Below are 18,618 nucleotides of genomic sequence, written 5' to 3'. Positions count from 1 at the left end.
GGAGCTAACAAGGAGCCAGCCGTGTTGATTATAAGCACATGATTCTCTCGAAATTAGTTTATGAATAAACCACACAAAGAGATGTTTCAATATGATGTTAACATATACTTCCTCTGTCAATTTATGTTTTGAGATTTTACTGCAAATGTCACATCCATATAGCTCACTAACTTTCCGCAACACTGGTTATAGTCATAGTTAAATCAAATAAAATCTTAAGCATCATTTAAAATAAAGAATTATTAATCTGAATCAAATGAATTAGGAGCACAAAAATGCAAGCAAAAGCAGTGGTTCACTGCTATACACGATTAAGACCAATAGATGGCGACGCCACAATCGTGATATTTCTCAAAGCTTCCTTCAGCAGTCATGACTGATCGCAGCAGTTACAGCCCTACCTGAGTGGGAGTGGACACCAAAACTAAGGAACAGCTCCAGGGGAAAACAAAGACTGAATATAAAACATTAAATTACACAAAAAACTAGAATATGCGCTTCAGTAAACTACCAGAAGCACACGAGAGAAACAGAGCAACGGCAAAAAGACGGAGCATTCCCGCCCTCCTAATCAACCAGCCAATCGCTGAGAAGATAGTCATAGCGCCACTTCAGCTGACTGATTCTCTCACTTTGAGGTTTTGTCTTGTTACTTGTGCAAAAATCTTTGAAAAATGAAATCATTAAGTATTTTTAAATGGGAAAAAGTTTCCAAAAAGGTTAAAATTACAGTTTTTGTCATTAAATAAAAAAAAAAAAATCTGCCAAGAAAAAGGTTAGAATTAAAGTTTTTGAAGCAAAATTAGACAGAAAAAGGTTAGAATTAGTTTGTCCCTAAATCAAGCAAAATATGCCAGAAAAAAAGTCAGAACTAAAGTTTTTAGTCCTTAAAATATGCAAAATCTGCCAGAACCAGGTTAGAATTACAGTTTTTAGTCCTTAAAATAAACAATCTGCAAGTGGAGTCAGCAAAATAATTTAAAATGTCTAAAAATGTTTTTTGATTTAAGTTTTTTTATTAGAAACAAGACAAAAGCTTAAGAAAAATGTGTATTTATTTGTTTTGCAAGGTAGAACTTTTATATTATCTTTATATTATCAATCTCAAATATGCATTTTTAACACTATATGAGAGTTATAGGACAGTTTATGTCAGGTTATGCAGAGGATTTTAAATGATTTGCATTGGTTTTCCTGAAGGAAAGGGTCAAACTTTTCTAATCCATCAGTCTGATTTAGTAATAAGCAGTGGCTGTTTGTACACAAGAGATTCATCAGCTGTAAAACAGACATGTGTATATAAAGGATGTTTAGCAACACCTTCAGGACAAACAGTGCATCAACGCATCAACTCCAATGCCAAATAAAGGACCGTCACACACACACACACACACACACACACACACACACGCGCGCACACACACACACACACACACACACAATGATAGGAATGTAGAATAAAAACATTTATTGAAACAGAGCTGTAAACGACGACATTAAATCACAACGGCTTCTTTAATGCGGACACACAAGGTGCTAAATAGACGCATATGCATTAAACAGAAATAGAAATAAATGTTTTTGTCCTTTAAACAAGCAAAATCTGCCAGAAAAGGTTAGAATTACAGTTTTTGTCCTTAAAACAAGCAAAATCAGTTTTTTTTGCGCAAAATTTGTTAGAAAAAGGTTAGATTTACAGTTTTTGTCCTTACATTAAGCAAAATCTGCAAAAAAAAAGTTAAAATTAAAGTTTGTCCTGAAAAGAAGCAAAATAGTTTTTTTGTGCAAAATCTGACAAAAAAGGTTAGAATTAGTTTTTTCTTCAAAACAGGCAAAATCTTCCAGAAAAGGGTTAGAATTACAGTTAAAACAAGTAATTCCTTAAAACAAGCAAAAACGGTTATTATGCTTGTTTTAAGGACAAAAAAAAAAAAAAACTGTAATTCTAACCTTTTTTTTTCTAGCAGATTTTGCTTGTTTTGAAGACAAAAACTGATTCAATTTTTTTTTCCCTGGCAGATTGCGCTTGTTTTGAAGACTAAAAAAACATAATTTTGCTTGTTTTAAGGACAAAAACGGTCATTCTAACCCTTTTCTGGTAGATTTAGGTTGTTTTAAAGACAAAAAATAAAAAAATTTCTGTCCTTAAAACAAGCAAAATCTGCCAGAAAAAAAATTAGAATAACAGTTTTTGTCCTTAAATTAAGCAAAATCTGCAAAAAAAAAAAAAAAAAGTTAAAATTAAAGTTTTTGTCCTGAAAACAAGCTAAATTACTTTTTTTGCGCAAAATCTGCTAGAAAAAAAAGCAAAATCTGACAAAAAACGTTAGAATTAGTTTTTGCTTTAAAACAAGCAAAATCTTCCAGAAAAGGGTTAGTATTACAATTGTTGTCCTTAAAACAAGCAAAAACGATTATTTTGCTTGTTTTAAGGACAAAAAAAAACTGTAATTCTAACCTTTTTTCTAGCAGATTTTGAAGACAAAAACTGATTCTGACTTTTTTTTTTTCCTGGCAGATTGTGCTTATTTCAAAGACTAAAAAAACATAATTTTGCTTGTTTTAAGGACAAAAACTGTAATTCTAACCCTTTTCTGGTAGATTTAGGTTGTTTTAAGGACAAAAAAAATGTTTTTTTCTGTCCTTAAAACAAGCAAAATCTGCCAGAAAAAAAATTAGAATTACAGTTTTTGTCCTTAAATGAAGCAAAATCTGCAAAAAAAAGTTAAAATTAAAGTTTTTGTCCTGAAAACAAGCAAAATTACTTTTTTTGCGCAAAATCTGCTAGAAAAAAAGCAAAATCTGACAAAAAAAGGTTAGAATTAGTTTTTGCTTCAAGCAAAATCTTCCAGAAAAGGGTTAGAATTACAATTGTTGTCCTTAAAACAAGCAAAAACTGTTATTTTGCTTGTTTTAAGGACAAATAAAAATGTAATTCTAACCTTTTTTTTCTAGCAGATTTTGCTTGTTTTGAAGACAAAAACTGATTCTAACTTTTTTTTTTCCTGGCAGATTGTGCTTGTTTTGAAGACTAAAAAAAACATAATTTTGCTTGTTTTAAGGACAAAAACTGTAATTCTAACCCTTTTCTGGTAGATTTAGTTTGTTTAAAGGACAACAAATTACTTTTTTTCTGTCCTTAAAACAAGCAAAATGTGCCAGAAAAAAATTTAATTACAGTTTTTGTCCTTAAAACAAGCAAAATCTGCCAGTGGTGTCAGCAAAACAACCTAAAATGATTAAAAATGCTTTTTGATTTGTTTTCTTTTATTAGATACAAGAGAAGAACCTCCACACAGGAAAACCTTGAATTCATTTATTTAGAACTTCAATAGTGTCTGTATTAAACTCAAATATGCACATTTTCAACACTACAGTATATATGAGAGCTCAGGTTATGCAGCTGATTTAAAATTATTTGTGGAAACCACTGTAATGTTTTCTATGATGAAAAGGTTCAAACTTCCTAAACCCATCAGTCTGATTTAGTAATAAGCAGTGGCTGCCTGTGAATAAGATTCATCAGCTGTAAAACAGACATCAACACATTAAGGTTGTTCAGCACCACCTCCAGGACAAACAGTGCATCAACACATCAATGCCAAAAGAAGGGAGCGTCGCACACAATGGTAGGAATGTAGAATAAAAACATTTATTGAAACAGAACTGGAGACTTCACAAGGCATCAGGTGAAATGGGGAAACCCTACAGACACTGCGACTGCTTGATTCAGGCCACGCGTTTTAAACGAATCGACGGAAATTCATATTCAAAGCACCCTGTAGCTGTTACCGACGACATTAAATCACAACGGCTCCTTTAATGCGGACACACAAGGTGCTAAAACACACTCTTGTCTCTTTGAAGGAGGCTGTTCATTGGCAAATAAATAGACGCATATGCATTAAACATAAATAGAAATAAATATGCTCACTCATTAGTGCATACGGTACCACCGGAGTTCACTCAGCATTTCAGTTTTATGTGATGAGGACAGCACTGATTTAGATTGGACAGCATGTCTAACAGCACTAATCATCTGAAGCTCTTCTTCAGGACTATAAATAAAGGAGAAAATTAAAAAATAAAGCACATCCTGCTTCTTCAGATGATTCGAGGGTATTATTAATGACGTCACTGTTGTGTAGACATGACCAAAGGTGCTTCAGTCTAAAGATGGAGATGTTTGGCCTAGAGTCAATGCAAGAGAGTTGATGGTTAAAAAAAACTGTGAGTGCTTTTAACACTGAGGAATGTAATGAAGATCATCCAGCATCAATCATCCGAGGGTACCGCTGTAGTGCCAGATGAAAAAAAAAAAGCCAGCGGCGTCTCAAAACAGCACATCCAGTCCCAACATTCATCTATCTGCCTGAGAGCACGTGTAAACACTCATACGTACATGTGAAGTACAAAAATCAGCTGTAAACACATCAGGCGTCTGCTCCACAGCCGGATAAACCCATGTCTGGTGAAGTCTGCCTGTGGAGGAGGAGAAAAACATGATTATATTTCAATTTAAAGGGGTCGTTCGCACGAAATTGAAAATCTATTGGTGTTGGAGGTATTGTGTGGAACCCAGCATTTTTTGCTGAATGCAATGGCAATGCCACAGATGACAGTTTAGGATGCATGTTTCATTTGTTATCATTCTGACTTAAAGGGCACCTAGGTTACCCCTTTTTTTCAGATTTAATATAAGTCTTTTGTGTCTCTAGAAAGTGTATATAAAGTTTCAGATCAAAATACCCATCAGATTTTTCATTATACCTTTTACAAGATGCTGTTTTATACTGATTTCCAGCAGGGGGTGGTTTTGTCGTACTGCGCCTTTAAGACGAGTCTTTCCTGCCTACTATTTCTACATGCCTCCTCCCTCAGCTGCGTCAGACAACAGACAGACTTAAAGGAAGAAGGTCTCACGTAGCGTTTGTGAGATACTACAGTAAGAACTAACCTTTACTAATCAGTATTGTGAAGTTGCATTGATGAGTCACACACAATATCGTTACAAATTTGCGCGCGAGCACACACACACACACACACACACACACACACACACACACACACACACACACACACACACACACCGCAGATGACATACACACACACACGCACGCAGGCAGACAGACAGAGCGCGATTAGCTTAGTCAAGGCTAACCTCAAGTACTGTGTGGATATCTGTTATGCTAATGTACAAAATAAACCTGATTTAACTTCCACAAACTGGGATTGAAGCGTCTACTTTTATAATTGTTCGGACACGCTGTGCTGATGAAGTAAAGCTGAAGTAAAACGCTGTAATTAATTACACACATACTCTGTTTTAAAACACTTTAAACATGTGAAACTTACTCTTAATCACATTTGATGATGATTGCTGATCCTAGCGAACAGAACAGACCTTTTATTCCCGGTTGCTTTGTGTATGTCTGCCTGGTCTTGTTGACATATACACGCGACTACCGGAACATGTTAATGCGCGCAGCTGTCAATCAATTCGGTGGGCGGGGGGAATCGCACACCTACGTAATGGTGCGATCGATTTGAAAACAGCTCCAATTGGCCGACCCTTTTTTTGCAGTTAAATTGAATAAAAAGGACTGGGTGTGTTCATATCACCCCAGTATGACGGTCTATACACTATACCAACACACAGATCTTTCCAAACAGCTTGAAAAGTAGATTTTTTACCATAGGTGCCCTTTAAATGATAAAAAAATAATGTTAAATTAATATCAAATGAAGAGGAATAACAATAGAAAACTAGAACCTAAAGTTTATTGATAAACTTTGATGTTCGCTTGAGAACGTGACTGCGCTAGGACTGGGAATGATGTGGAGATATTGCTATTTTTAAATGGTTGCTAGGTTATACTGTTTTATTGCTATGGGGACATTTGACAGGTTAGTGATGATACTTCAAAGCTTCTTGGCAATATGAGTGATCTTAATCAAGCCCGATGTTTCTATGACAGTCTTTATGAGTGTCAAAAACTGGACTCGAACATTATGTATTCCTGGTGTTGGGTTGCGGCTGGAAGGGCATTCGCTGTGTAAAACAAAGGCTGGATAAGTTTCCGTTGTGGCGACCCCTGATTAATAAAGGGACTAAGGGAATGAACATTATGTAAAAATGGCTTGCCGTATTTTTTTGAAAATACAATGCTTAAGTGTGAAAGTGATACATGCAAAAATGGCTTGCCATATCAGTAAAAAATATGGAGTTTAAGTCAAAAATGGCTTGCCATATTTTAAGAAAAATAATGATTAAAAATGATTTATTGGAAAACTATAAGTCTGATAAACGTTAAAGATATAGCAACAAAACCTAACGCATCTAAATACAGCTTTTGGCCAAATTTGGGGCTTGTATAATTTTTTTATATGCCCGGATTATAAAAAAATTATATTTAACATTTTTTATTAAAAAAACAATAAGTCTTATAGGCATGAGGAGATATAGCAACAATCTTGAAGGTAGAAGGCACATTTTGACCACATTTGGGCCTTGTGGCATGAACGGCCTAGGAGGAGATACGTTTGTTTTCAAGGACAGAGTAGTATAACAGTATGTTGGCTTTCTCAAGCCAACATAAATATATGGCTAAAGCCTGGTTTATACTTCTGCGTCAAGTGACTGGCGTAACCAACGGCGCACGCAAGGCTGTGCCGTAGCATATGCGTGCGCTTGACGCAGAAGTATAAATCAGCCTTAAGAATGGAATTGAGATGTACTACATCCACCATTAGTCATTAACACATGACCTTCCCACTTCAGTTTTGTCGCCTTAAAGCTGATTTATACTTCTGCGTCAAACGCCGGTGTATGCTACGGCGCTGACGCATAGCCCTTCGCCGTGGCCATCGCCGTCGCTGACGTGCACCTCTCAAAAAATGTAACTACACGTCGTAACAACGCATAGTGCAAGCTCTGTGATTGGTCGGCTTGTTAGCGCTGACGAGTCTGGGAGGGACCGAGAGCCGCGCGAATGGCGCGAGCGATTGTTTACAAGTCTGGAGTCCCGTGAAGGAGCTCCGGATGGAAAGTTTTGTTTCGTGTTTACCTCATAGTTAAAGTTGTTGCACGTCCGCCGGTTCCTGCCTCAAAATGAGCGAGTTTGAGCCACTTGTACATCCAGGAAGTGTTCAGGAAAAGCAAAACAGAAGCGAAGAAACTCGACACAGAGGAACATTTACACCTCACTGCTAACTAGCGTTTCGGAAGTGTTAATGCAGACCAACAGAGACAGCGCGCTGAAGTATAAATGCACAGCTGCGCGCGTTGCCTGCGCCGTGGGTTACGCCGGTCACTTGACGCAGAAGTATAAACCAGGCTTTATTCTCATTCATGAATTCACTTGCATGGCATCATAGGACAGCATAGCACCCATTGGATGCAAACTACGTAATCTTGCCTGTAGGTCATCCAGATAATTCTCACTTTCTGTTTTCAGACATACTAATTGGCTTACATGCTGCTTTCAGCTACTAGGGAAGTATGCGATTACAGATGTAGCTTAAGACATAGTCAAAGTTTGCAGGAACAGACCTTCAAAGATATCTCAACTCCTGCCAAACGTCATCTGTTCTTCAGTCTGCTGACGCTCATTCTGGACACTTTATTCTGAGGAGACAAACACAGCTGTGATCAGTGAAGCATTAATAAATCAGAGTAAGCCAGTACTTTAATTTGTTAAAGGAGCAGTTCACCCAAAAATGAATATTCTGGCCCCGGTGTAAATAAAATAGGTTCACTTCAAAATAAGTTCTTTTTCATTCTGCGTTTGAGGGCAAAAAGAAATGACGGGATATTGTTTTTAAATTCACACGGGACGTCAGCTTCAACGCTTCCCATTTACTTTAAATGGGTGATGTCAGGCATTGCCGAACTGCATTTTGGATCCTCTGCTTGCTGCAGAAGTTGGGACTTGCTCATCTTTTCAAGCGCCGATGGAAGTGTCAGCCAATTAGATTGCTGTATGCAAATACACCAGCTCAGACGGTGGATTATTGCGGACTAATTTCATTGGCTGATGCTGCTATGACAATCGCGTCAGCCCCAACTTCAGACACGCCCTGTGTCAAGCGTTGAAGCTGAAGCCCCTTGTGAATGGGGCGTAAAGGTGTCAGAAATTTTTATCTAGTGCCACCAAATCAATGTTCTGCATCTGACGCTATTGGAGTGCCTTTATTATAACATAATCACCCCAGGGGTCGCAAAAATAAATATCGAAAGGCTGATACCTATTTATATGCATGTTGTTTTTTAATGTAATTATTACCTACAATTTTGTTCTTCTGTAGGTTATGGATAAAATATACAAGTGGTAAATAATAAGAAAAACAATGCACATTGAAATTTATTACAGTGTAATAAATGCTGGCTTCCAATGCTGGCTTTAAGGGTGCTTTCACACCCGTGAATCGATTCAGTTGTTCCAAAACAGAGATAACAAATGTTACATTGTTGCTCTTTGCTCTTGAAGCGGTTCGCTTTCACACTGCAAAGTTTCTAATCAGACCAAAAGAGCTAAAACAAGTCACGTGCAAGTAAAAACTTCCCGCCCTACTCATAACTCTCTCTTCATATAGCCGTATGCCTATTACATATCCATAAAACACTGTGATATAATCGCACTCAGATCGGATCGCTTTCTTACTGCAATCGAACCGCTCCAGGGTTCGTTTCAATCGAGCCGAGACCGCCTCATTCAAGCGATCTCGGAGCGATTACTTTGGCGCGGAACAGAGAGCGATTGCCCTGTTCACATATGCCAAACGAACCGCGCTAACTGGCCAAACGAGACACGTTCCGAAACAAAAGTGTAGGTGTGAAAGCACCCTAAGGTAATTTAATTGTTTCATTTTCAATCCACTTAAATTTGTAAAAACAAACAAGTTGTCGCATTAAAACTTAATAATTGTGTTGTTTCAGCTTATTTTAAATAAGTAGTTTGAACAAACAGCAAATGTCATTTTTGGAGTTTACACCATGAACCCTGCTTGTGAGTTAATAGAGTAAATTTAGATTTTTGGGTGAACTATCCCTTTCATTTATGCCATCCTAATCCTGTATAAGAGCTAGAGCAACAAGTTAAGGTCACCTTGTGCTTGGGGCATCTCATGGTGAAGTTCTCCTCGTTGAGAGCACTGCCTGTGAAGACACAACAGCACAGATGAACACCTCCACAAAAAAAAGACACTTGCTCTATACAAACTTGATTTTGTACAAATCGGGACTACACAGGTTCAACCAAGTGTCTGGCAAAACAACACTGCTGGACTATACAACTGTATAGCTGCATCTCAAATGGCATACTTTTCACAATGCATGCTGATTTGACTGCATGATTATTGCACAGGTGTGCTTTAGGTTGGTCACATTAAAAGGCCACTCAAGGTGTACTGCTTAAAGGATGCATTGCTCAATCATGTGGACGTTGTTATTGTGCTAAAAATGTCTTTTGGGTACAAATCCCGACTTGTACAAATACTGCAAAGTTATGATTTCATGTATTTTAATAATGTTACTGTTTTATGGTGTAGTCTATATAGGATACAGTTGCGAATATGCTATCTATACAGAATCATTTTTGTAACACTGTATAACAATAATTAATATTTTCACAGTATTGTGATGGTTGGGTTTAGGCTTCGGGTAGACATTAATAAAATACAATAAATGTGAAATTTAATGAACAATATAAATAATTCTTGTTAATTTCCGGCTGCAATCATATCCGATCAAGCAACAACCCTCTTTTTTTACGACTAAAACAAGACATATTTATTCACAAAGTGTTCATTTGAATGTCAGATCAATGTTAAAACAAAACGATACAAGAACAGAGCATTTCAAACCTAATATCTATCCGCTTGTTAAGTGGTGACGTGTTTGTGACGTATGTAATACTGTTTCCGGGTCCAAGCCGCCATTCATTTGAGTGGAGAAATCATTCGTTTATGATCGCGTTTTATTCCTATCACACATTAAAGTTAATTTTACATAAAGTCATAGTGTACACAACAATCTCTGGGCTTGCTGCATAACAAATACCAAAATTTTAACAATTTATAAAACAATGGATCACTTTCTGGCCATCGGATATTAGGCATGGACATATATATTGCGATCGTGACTTTCGTAAGTATTAAATCGCTTTGTAAATGTTTATTATTACCATTTCATGAGTCTCCCCATTCAGTTGAATAGAGCAATTGGACCCGGAAGCCGCTTCGCGTGACGTCACACTTAACAAGTGCATAACTGCATCACCCTGGGTTCGAACCCACCATCTCTGCATGCTAGTCAGGAACTCTCACCGCTCCACTAAATCACAAAAAGCTTTAACTCTACAACATGGGGTTTAATACCCCAATTTCCTTAACTGTTTTTTTTGCTGAAGCTGTTTAGGTGCAATACATAAAGAATGACCACTGGGTGTCACTATAGAGTGGGGTTTCGAAACGTTTCGAAGCTTAAACACATTTGATTCGACTGTTTCAGTGTTTCATGAAGCCTCGCTTTGCCCTCCACTATGAAATGCTACCCCAGATAGTCATGCAGTGTAAAAACATTTACAACGCAACTGCTCTGAAAATCATGCAATCTGAACTTGGCATTAGAGGGCCTTGAGTTAAGCTGCGGTCACACTGGGCTTTCCCTCCCATAGACTTCCATTTATACGCACGCGAATGCATCAGACCGGAAACGCAGGGTCATGCGTTACGTTTGGCAGGGTGCAAAGTTCAAGCTTGGTGAACTCTGACCTGCGAAATCGCATCACTTGACTGCGTGAGACCAATCGAGAATCAAAACATGACCTCTCCGGACAGAAATTTAAAACATGCAGCAATTGCTCGCTTTTTAAATGTCTAATAATCTTGTTTAATCCCACCCACAGCACTGTACGCACACCCAAACTCTAGTGTGACCGCAGCTTAAAGCTTCAACACTAATTAAACACACCTGAAGCAGCTAATCAAGGTCTTAATACTCATTACAAATGCTCAGGCATGTGAAGGAGGTGAAATGAACAATTCTGATGGGGCAGAATTGAAATGCATGAGTGTCAGACACAGCAAACCTTCAACATGTGCTAAGAAGTCAATTATTCATTTAGAACAGGATCACCAAACTTGTTCCTGGAGGGCCGGTGTCCTGCAGACTTTAGCTCCAACCCTAATCAAACACACCTGAACTAGCTAATCAAGGTCTTACTAGGTATACTTGAAACACATAGGCAGATGAGTTGAGGCAAGTTGGAGCTAAACCCTGCAGGGGCACCGGCCCTTCAGGACCGAGATTGGTGACCCCTGATTTAGAAGAACCACAGCTCAAACAAGCCATTGTGGATTTATACACTCACTGCATGACAGTGTGTGGTGGGATGAGATGGTGACCATACAGGTAGCATGCTGTCCTTTACCTGACTGCACGGCACAAGGGAAGTGGTATTTTTGAGGGCAATCTTTGAAGAAACATCCCAAAGTGGCACCAACCCTGTTGCAGAACGAGCAAACCTGGAAAAACACCAGACAGACCTCACAGAATTATTTAAACATAAACATTAAATATCTCTCTTAATCAAAATTTCTCAATATTATAATAATCCTCACAAAAACAGAGAAACGTTAACATTTATTATAATAGACATGTATGAATGCATTAATTTAGCAGGTGATTTTATTTAAAGTCTGCCTAAAATGCTGCAGACATGTTTCAATCCAAAAAACTGTATGCGCAAAACTGAAATATTTCTAAAACATTTGCGAATAAAGCAGCGTTTCCATCCAATGAGTTGAAGAAAACAAAATGATCACTTCCTGATAAACTGACACCAAACATCCTAAAGAAAAACTTATATTAATAAGAAACCAAAGAATTCTTCCCTGGTGAAGAAAACACCCTCTTCAACAGTTGGCCAGATCAAGAACACTCTCCAGGAGGTAGGTGCATGTGTGTCAGAGTCAACAATCAAGAGAAGACGTCACCAGAGTGAATACAGAGCATTCACCACAAGATGTAAACCATTGGTGAGTCTCAAAAACAGGTAGGCCAGTTTAAAGTTCTACAAAGCCTACAGTGCTGGAGCAACATCCTATGGACAGATGAGAGCAAGATTAACTTGTACCAGAGTGATGGGAAGAGTATGGAGAAGGAACTGCTCATGATCCTAAGCAGTGAAGCATGATGGTAGTAGTGACGTAACGTGGGCATGTATGGCTGTAAATAGAATTGATTCTCTTATAATTATTGATGTTGTGACTGCTGACAAAAGCAGCAGGATGAATTCTAAAGTGTTTCAGACAATATTTTCTGCTCATATTAAGCTAAATGCTTCAGAACTCGTTGGACGGCGCTTCACAGTGCGGATGGAAAATGACCTAAGGCACAGGTGTCAAACTCAGTTCCAAAAGGGCCGCAGCTCTGCACAGTTTAGTTCCAACCCAAATAAACACACCCGATCAAACTAATTGAGTCCTTCAGGCTTGTTTGAAACCTACAGGTAAGTGTGTTGGAGCAGGGTTGGAACTAAACTGTGCAGGGCTTCGGCTGTATATACGAAAAGATGACTTACTGATTCTTGCGCGAGCCGGATTGCTTCCTCCAGTCCGTAGAGTTTCCCTTTAACCAAAAAGACGCCTGCCGTCCAGATGCTACAGTCCTCATGTATCCAGTGCTCCCCAGGCGCACCAGACTCCTCCAGACTCTCGCAGCCGTTCTCCTTCCTCCGTCGTTTGACTTGAGACCCACCGTCCTCTAAACTGTCCAACGAGTCCACGTCGCTGCAGTCGGGCTCTTGTTTTAAGGCCAGAGGAAGGCTGCTGTCAACCTTACAGACGGGGTGAGCTCCACTGCGATGGTACGGTCCATGTAAATCCCCAAGACCCTCAACATTCCCAGTACTTCCACACAGGCAGCAAAAACGCGTTTCCTGAAGCCTGGCGTCAGAGCCAATGCGACCCAGCTGTAGACAGGATGTCTTTGGGATGACCCCTGAGTCTGCAAGCTGGGAGCCTTTCTTTGAGGCCACCTCCTCCTCCCTAAAATTGACAATTGTGCAGGACGAGAACTCCATACGAATGTACGGCACGAAGCAGTGAACGGCAGTCCGAACCTCTTTCTTCTCGCTTTTGTGATTTGCAAATTTTAGTTTGATCTCCGGCTCTTTAGGAGAAAACATGGATGACGGTCCTGATGGCTGAGGTTTCCTCCGTCGTCTTTTCTTCGTCGTTTTGGGGCCTGGCGCCGCTCTCTTCGGCTGTTTCTTGGGTTTAGGTCTTGGTTTGGGTCTCGGTTTGGGCCTTGGTTTTGCCCGTTTCCTGCTTTTCGAAGGTGGAGTCCTTTCTTGATGGCTTGGCGTTGAAGATGATGATCTCCGATTCTCTGGAGACCTTAAGATGCTTGAGTTTTCTGCATCGGAGGTAGATGGGAAGTTTTTAGGGAAAGAAGAATTGGTGTCTTGTTCGCTGTCTTCCGGGGAAATGGGGATCAACACTGACTCCATCCAAGACAGCAGCGATTTGGATTCGGAGCCAACCCTATGGTTGGCGGTTTCAAAAACGGCTTCATCCATAGTGTAGACGCTGTTCACATTTTTGGGAGAGAAGTTCATTTGATGATCAGCATCAACCTGCTGCTTTAAGCGGGAACTTCTGAGCGTCCGGCCGCTTGTATCGCTGACTATAACACTTGTTGGTCGGGGACGCAAGTTTGGGCGGGTTGTGCATCTAGAGTTGCTTACTGGAACCTCAATGATGTCACTGTCGGCATCACTGGAGGTGCTCTCGGTAGATGTTTTTGTACATTCGGATGCGAGGGTTTCGATGGCGGTCTGCTCTGCTGCTGAGCTGGTGGAGTGAAGTGTGTTCGCAGCAGCACTGGAGTCCTGAGGTAAAAATGACGAGCCCTTAGAAAAAACTGTGTCACTCCCAATGTCTTGTGGATGTTTCTCTAATACGACGTGCGCTATCCTACCTCCTAGAATGCTGTTTTCCAGCACAGACTCTGCGTTCTTGTGACACTGTTTAGTTTGCATCAACACCTCCTCCTCCTCTTCTTCCTCCATTTCCTCATGACAATCTGTAAACTCTTGGTCTGTGGATGAGCACTGGGACAGTATCTGTGCCACAGAGGGCATGCCATTGATTAGGGGTAAGGGGATGGAGTAGGAGTCATGGGCTGGTGTCTCTCCTGGCTCGGGACGATGGGGTGGAGTCTGTTCGATGTAGCAGGACTCTGACAGGTTGACACTCCTGCTTCCTGAGGTAAGGCCACACCAGCTAGGCTTCTTCACCAGATCCAGAGCCTCTATTGGGTTTGTATGCCTGCAGCCCACCGACAGATCCAGAGCTGAGGAACGAGAGTCCTGAAGGTGCATGACGTCAGCCTGGTCATGAGGGTCCATAACTGGAAAACAAAAGTGCAAATATACACTCAGGGTTCCCACGGTCATGGAACATTCTGGAAAATCATGGAATTTTTGAAGGTCTATTCCAGGCATAGAATATCAGGGATTTTAATATTAATTTTTGTCCAAGACATGAAATATCAGTGAATTTTCTTATTATTATTCTTTTGGAGTCTATGGGAGCCCGATGAATGGTTTGCAACATTTGCACAAACCATGGCACACTGATAGGACAAAGGACAGTCTGATCTGATCAAGGCAAATTTAGACTCTCTAACTAAACTTTCTAGTTCTTCTTGTTTCTTTTAAACTTGTTTATGTAAAACACTTTGAATTACCATGGTGTATGAAATGTGCTAAAGAAATAATTTTTGCAGCCTAAAATGATTTCGCAGTGACTCATTTGCAGTGAGTCTCTATCATTATGACTTTTTTAGAAGTGTAAATAAATTAAAGTAATAGTCATCAAATCTACATTAATTAGAATTCAATTTGGACCTTACTGATATCTAAATACTACTAATAATTTATTCATTATTCATACTTATTTTTTAAGAAAATATCTTAATTATGACTAGATTAAATATGTAAATATTCTAGTAACAGTAATAAAAACATTAATTATATAATTAAACTGGAATCTACTGTTATTTAATTATTAATAAATAATCATATATTCATTATTCATATGTATTTTTTTAAAATGAAATATCCCAATTATGGCTTGAGTATTAATGTAAACAAATTAGAGTCATTTTAATAAAAACTACATTAATTAGAATTCAATTTGGACTTTACTGATATCTAAATAATAATAACATATGCATTAATCATGCTTTTTATTTTAAAAAATCTTAATTATGTCTTGATTAAAGGTGCAAATATATTCTAGTAATAGTAATTAAAACATTAATTGTATAATCAAATTGGGTCTCTATTCATATTTTAAAATAATAATTATAAATTACAATAATAATAGTAATAATACAAATATTTGATTATTCATACTTTTCAAAGAATATATCTTGATTATGGCTTGATTAGGAGTATAACATGTTATAGTAATAAATACATTAATTAGAATTAAATTTGCACTCTACTGACCTTTAAAATAATAATAATATATTCAATATTTATACTTATTTTTTAGAAAATAAGAGTAAATAAATTATAGTAATAGCAAAAAAAGATTATTTATACATGCATAAGTTATATAATTCTAAACTATATGATTGATTATATAAATTAAATATAATAAATTAATTATATAAATTACATAATTAAATTTTGACGTCACTGAAATATATTTAAATATGAATTATTAATACCAGTAATAATATATTCATTATTCATGCTTTTTTAATATATATATATATATATATATATATATATATATATATATATATATATATATATATATATATATATATATATATATATATAATAAATATCTTAATCTTGCCTTGATTAAAAATCTAAATAAATAAAGAATGGCTGTATTTAAGCTGATTATGACTTGATTATATAAGTTAGTATAAATTATAGTAATAAAAATTACATTAATTAGAATTAAATTTGGACTCTACTGACAGCTAAAATAATAATACTAATAATAATGTATTAATTATTCATACTTTTTTTTTTTAGAAAATACCTAAATTGTGGCTTGATTAAAAGAGTAAATAAATTATAGGAATAGCAATAAAATTGTATTTATACATATACAAATCATAAAATTAAATATTAATATAAACTATATAAAATTTTAGAAGTTTTATATAATAAATTAAAAATATAAATTATAAAATTATATTTGCGATCCTGATTAAAATATTAATTAATAATAACAATAATAATTCATTGTACATATATATATATTTCAATATATCTTAATCTTGCCTTTATTAAGGGTCTAAATTAATAAACAAATTGGAAAAAGAAAGAAAGACCATATATTTTAACCTTAATTTAACTATGATTTACTGAACAATAAATCACACTACAGACATCAATGTGTCGATAAAGTGAAAATAAAAATAGATTTTCACTTTAAAACTGAAATATTCTGTGGGTGTTAATGAACAATATTCAACACTTAACCAAAAAATGGATTTAAAATAAAGTGTTCATAAACAAAGAACAGCCTTTTCGGACTCTCTTAAAGTTGATCTCAAACAGGTATGAAACATCTTCAAGCAAACCCAAATAAAAAAGTAACGTTAGCGTTACAGATATGACTAAGTTAGCTGTATGAGTCTCAGTAAAAGCAGTGTTGTTTACTGCGGTTTTAAGAGTTGTTCTGCCTTAGGTTTGGATCGATGTATTGACTGATATTAATAACTGATCGGCCGCCTGATCGAGGCTAATAACGCTAACCAGTAAACCAGTCACCAGGTGTCAGTGACCCACAGACACTTACCAGAGGAATAGCGCGTCCCTTCACTGCCGCAACATGTTTCCAAAGGCACGGCTATTTTAAAAATGAATCTGGTCTAAAATCCTATAAAAGAGTAAAAGTACAGGCGACAGCAGGACAAGGCAGTTCCTCTGTTTAACTGAGTGAATCCGGCTAAACATGGCGACCGGAACGCGCAGCACAATAGAGCGAATTCAAAATAAAAGCCAATCGAGCGCTTTATTATCAAACTCACTGAGGGAAAACTGACCTCAGCTCGACCTCGAGTGAGAAAAATAGAAATGTGAACTGAACGGAGAAATCCATGAGCTTTAAACAGATACACTACTTATTTAATTGCAATATTAATGTTGTAGCTCTACATGTCAGGTCTACAATTTCCCCCCATTTTCTTTTCTTTTGTTTGGCTGTCCCATATTCAGTTTTGGACCGATCTCTGCTCTTTTTGTTGACCCAGCTGATTTGTTTGTAACTTGTTACATGTCATACATAAAGTAACTGTGCTGTATTATTTAAGGTGGTGATGAATCTGAATCAGATTTATTGCCAAGTGTGCTTCACACACACACACAGGGAATTTGTTTTGGCTACAGTGTACATAAAGTGACCACACAAAATAATTATGAAAAAAAGACATTAAACAGAGAGCAGGTCAGCAACAATACATAAGCTTTGGTGTGGATGCTGAATTGGTACTAATGGGCCCAAAGTGTGCCAAGAAAATATCCCCCACACCATTACACCAGCAGCCTGAACTGTTGATACAATTCAGGATGGATCCATGCTTTATTGTTGTTAATGCTAAAGTCTGACCCAACCATCTAAATGTCGCAGCAGAAATCTAGACTTATCAGAGCAGGCAACGTTTCTCCAGTCTTCTATTGTCCAGTTTTGGTGAGCCTGTGGGAATTGTCGCCTGTTTCCTGTTCTTAGCTGACAGGAGCGGCTCCTGGTGTGGTCTTCTGCTGCTGTAGCCCATCTATCTCAAGGTTGGACGTGTTGTGTGTTCAGAGTTGCTCTTCTGCAGACCTCAGTTGTGACGAGTGCTTATTTGAGTTACTGTTGCCTTCCTATCAGCTGGAACCAGTCTGGCCATTCTCCTCTGACCTCTGGCATCAACAAAGCATTTGCACCCACAGAACTGCCGCTCACTGGATATTTTCTCTTGTGCAGACCATTCTCTGTAAACCCTAGAGATGGTTGTGCGTGAAAATCCAGTAGATCAGCAGTTTCTGAAATACTCAGACTAGCCCGTTTTGCATCAACAACCATGCCACGTTCAAAGTCACTTAAATCACCTTTCTACCCCATTCTGATGCTCACTTTGAACTGCAGCAAATCATCTTGTCCATGTCTATAGGCCTTAATGCATTGGGTTGCTGCCATGCGATTGGCTGATTAACAATTTGAATTAATGAGCATGAGAACCTAATAAAGTGTCCGGTGTGTGTACAGTATATGAAAAGATAAGTGAATACTGTTATCAGCTCATTTATCATGTTAAAAAAATGCATTTTTGTTTTACATGTTTTCAAAAATGTTATGTTTAAAAATGCAACTGAGGCTGTTTAATTAAATTCACATTAATTCTCATATAATTTTCACAAAAAAAAAAAAAAAAAAACTCAAGAACCCAGGTTCAGCATTTTTGTTTAATTTGACTGACACATGAGTTTACAGTGGACTCTTTTATCCCTTCATTAGATTATTCGGTCATACACTATATACATAAAATGCAACCAAAAAATTAATAATAAAAATAATAATAATAAAAACGAAATAAAT

The 18,618-nt window shown here is 37.4% G+C and overlaps 1 protein-coding gene across 1 annotated transcript; it reads right to left on the bottom strand.

Moving 5' to 3' along the window:
* Positions 1-3,630: 3,630 nt before the first annotated feature.
* On the bottom strand, positions 3,631-16,944 carry si:ch211-165g14.1. The gene is made up of 6 exons (XM_684281.9): positions 16,837-16,944; positions 12,585-14,416; positions 11,433-11,526; positions 9,108-9,157; positions 7,553-7,627; positions 3,631-4,482 (listed from the first exon to the last, which is right to left on the bottom strand). The coding sequence occupies exons 2-5, from the start codon at positions 14,412-14,414 to the stop codon at positions 7,583-7,585; spliced, it is 2,019 nt and encodes a 672-aa protein (XP_689373.2). The 5' UTR covers positions 14,415-14,416; positions 16,837-16,944; the 3' UTR covers positions 3,631-4,482; positions 7,553-7,582.
* Positions 16,945-18,618: the final 1,674 nt, after the last annotated feature.

This window comes from Danio rerio, chromosome 3, assembly GCF_049306965.1.
Source record: "Danio rerio strain Tuebingen ecotype United States chromosome 3, GRCz12tu, whole genome shotgun sequence".
In the NCBI taxonomy this organism is placed as follows: Eukaryota; Metazoa; Chordata; class Actinopteri; order Cypriniformes; family Danionidae; genus Danio; species Danio rerio.
Note: the sequence above shows the minus strand (reverse complement) of the source record. Positions and strands in the feature narration are given on the sequence as shown.

What these genes read in the sequence shown, in the direction of transcription:
- si:ch211-165g14.1 (XM_684281.9), bottom strand. Translation starts at nt 14,414, where the DNA reads ATGGACCCTCATGACCAGGCTGACGTCATGCACCTTCAGGACTCTCGT. An exon ending in CCCTTGTGCCGTGCAGTCAG is followed by an intron (nt 9,158 to 11,432) that starts GTAAAGGACAGC and finishes GTGTCTTCACAG; the next exon opens with GCAGTGCTCTCAACGAGGAG. An exon ending in TGAGATGCCCCAAGCACAAG is followed by an intron (nt 7,628 to 9,107) that starts GTGACCTTAACT and finishes TTGTCTCCTCAG; the next exon opens with AATAAAGTGTCCAGAATGAG.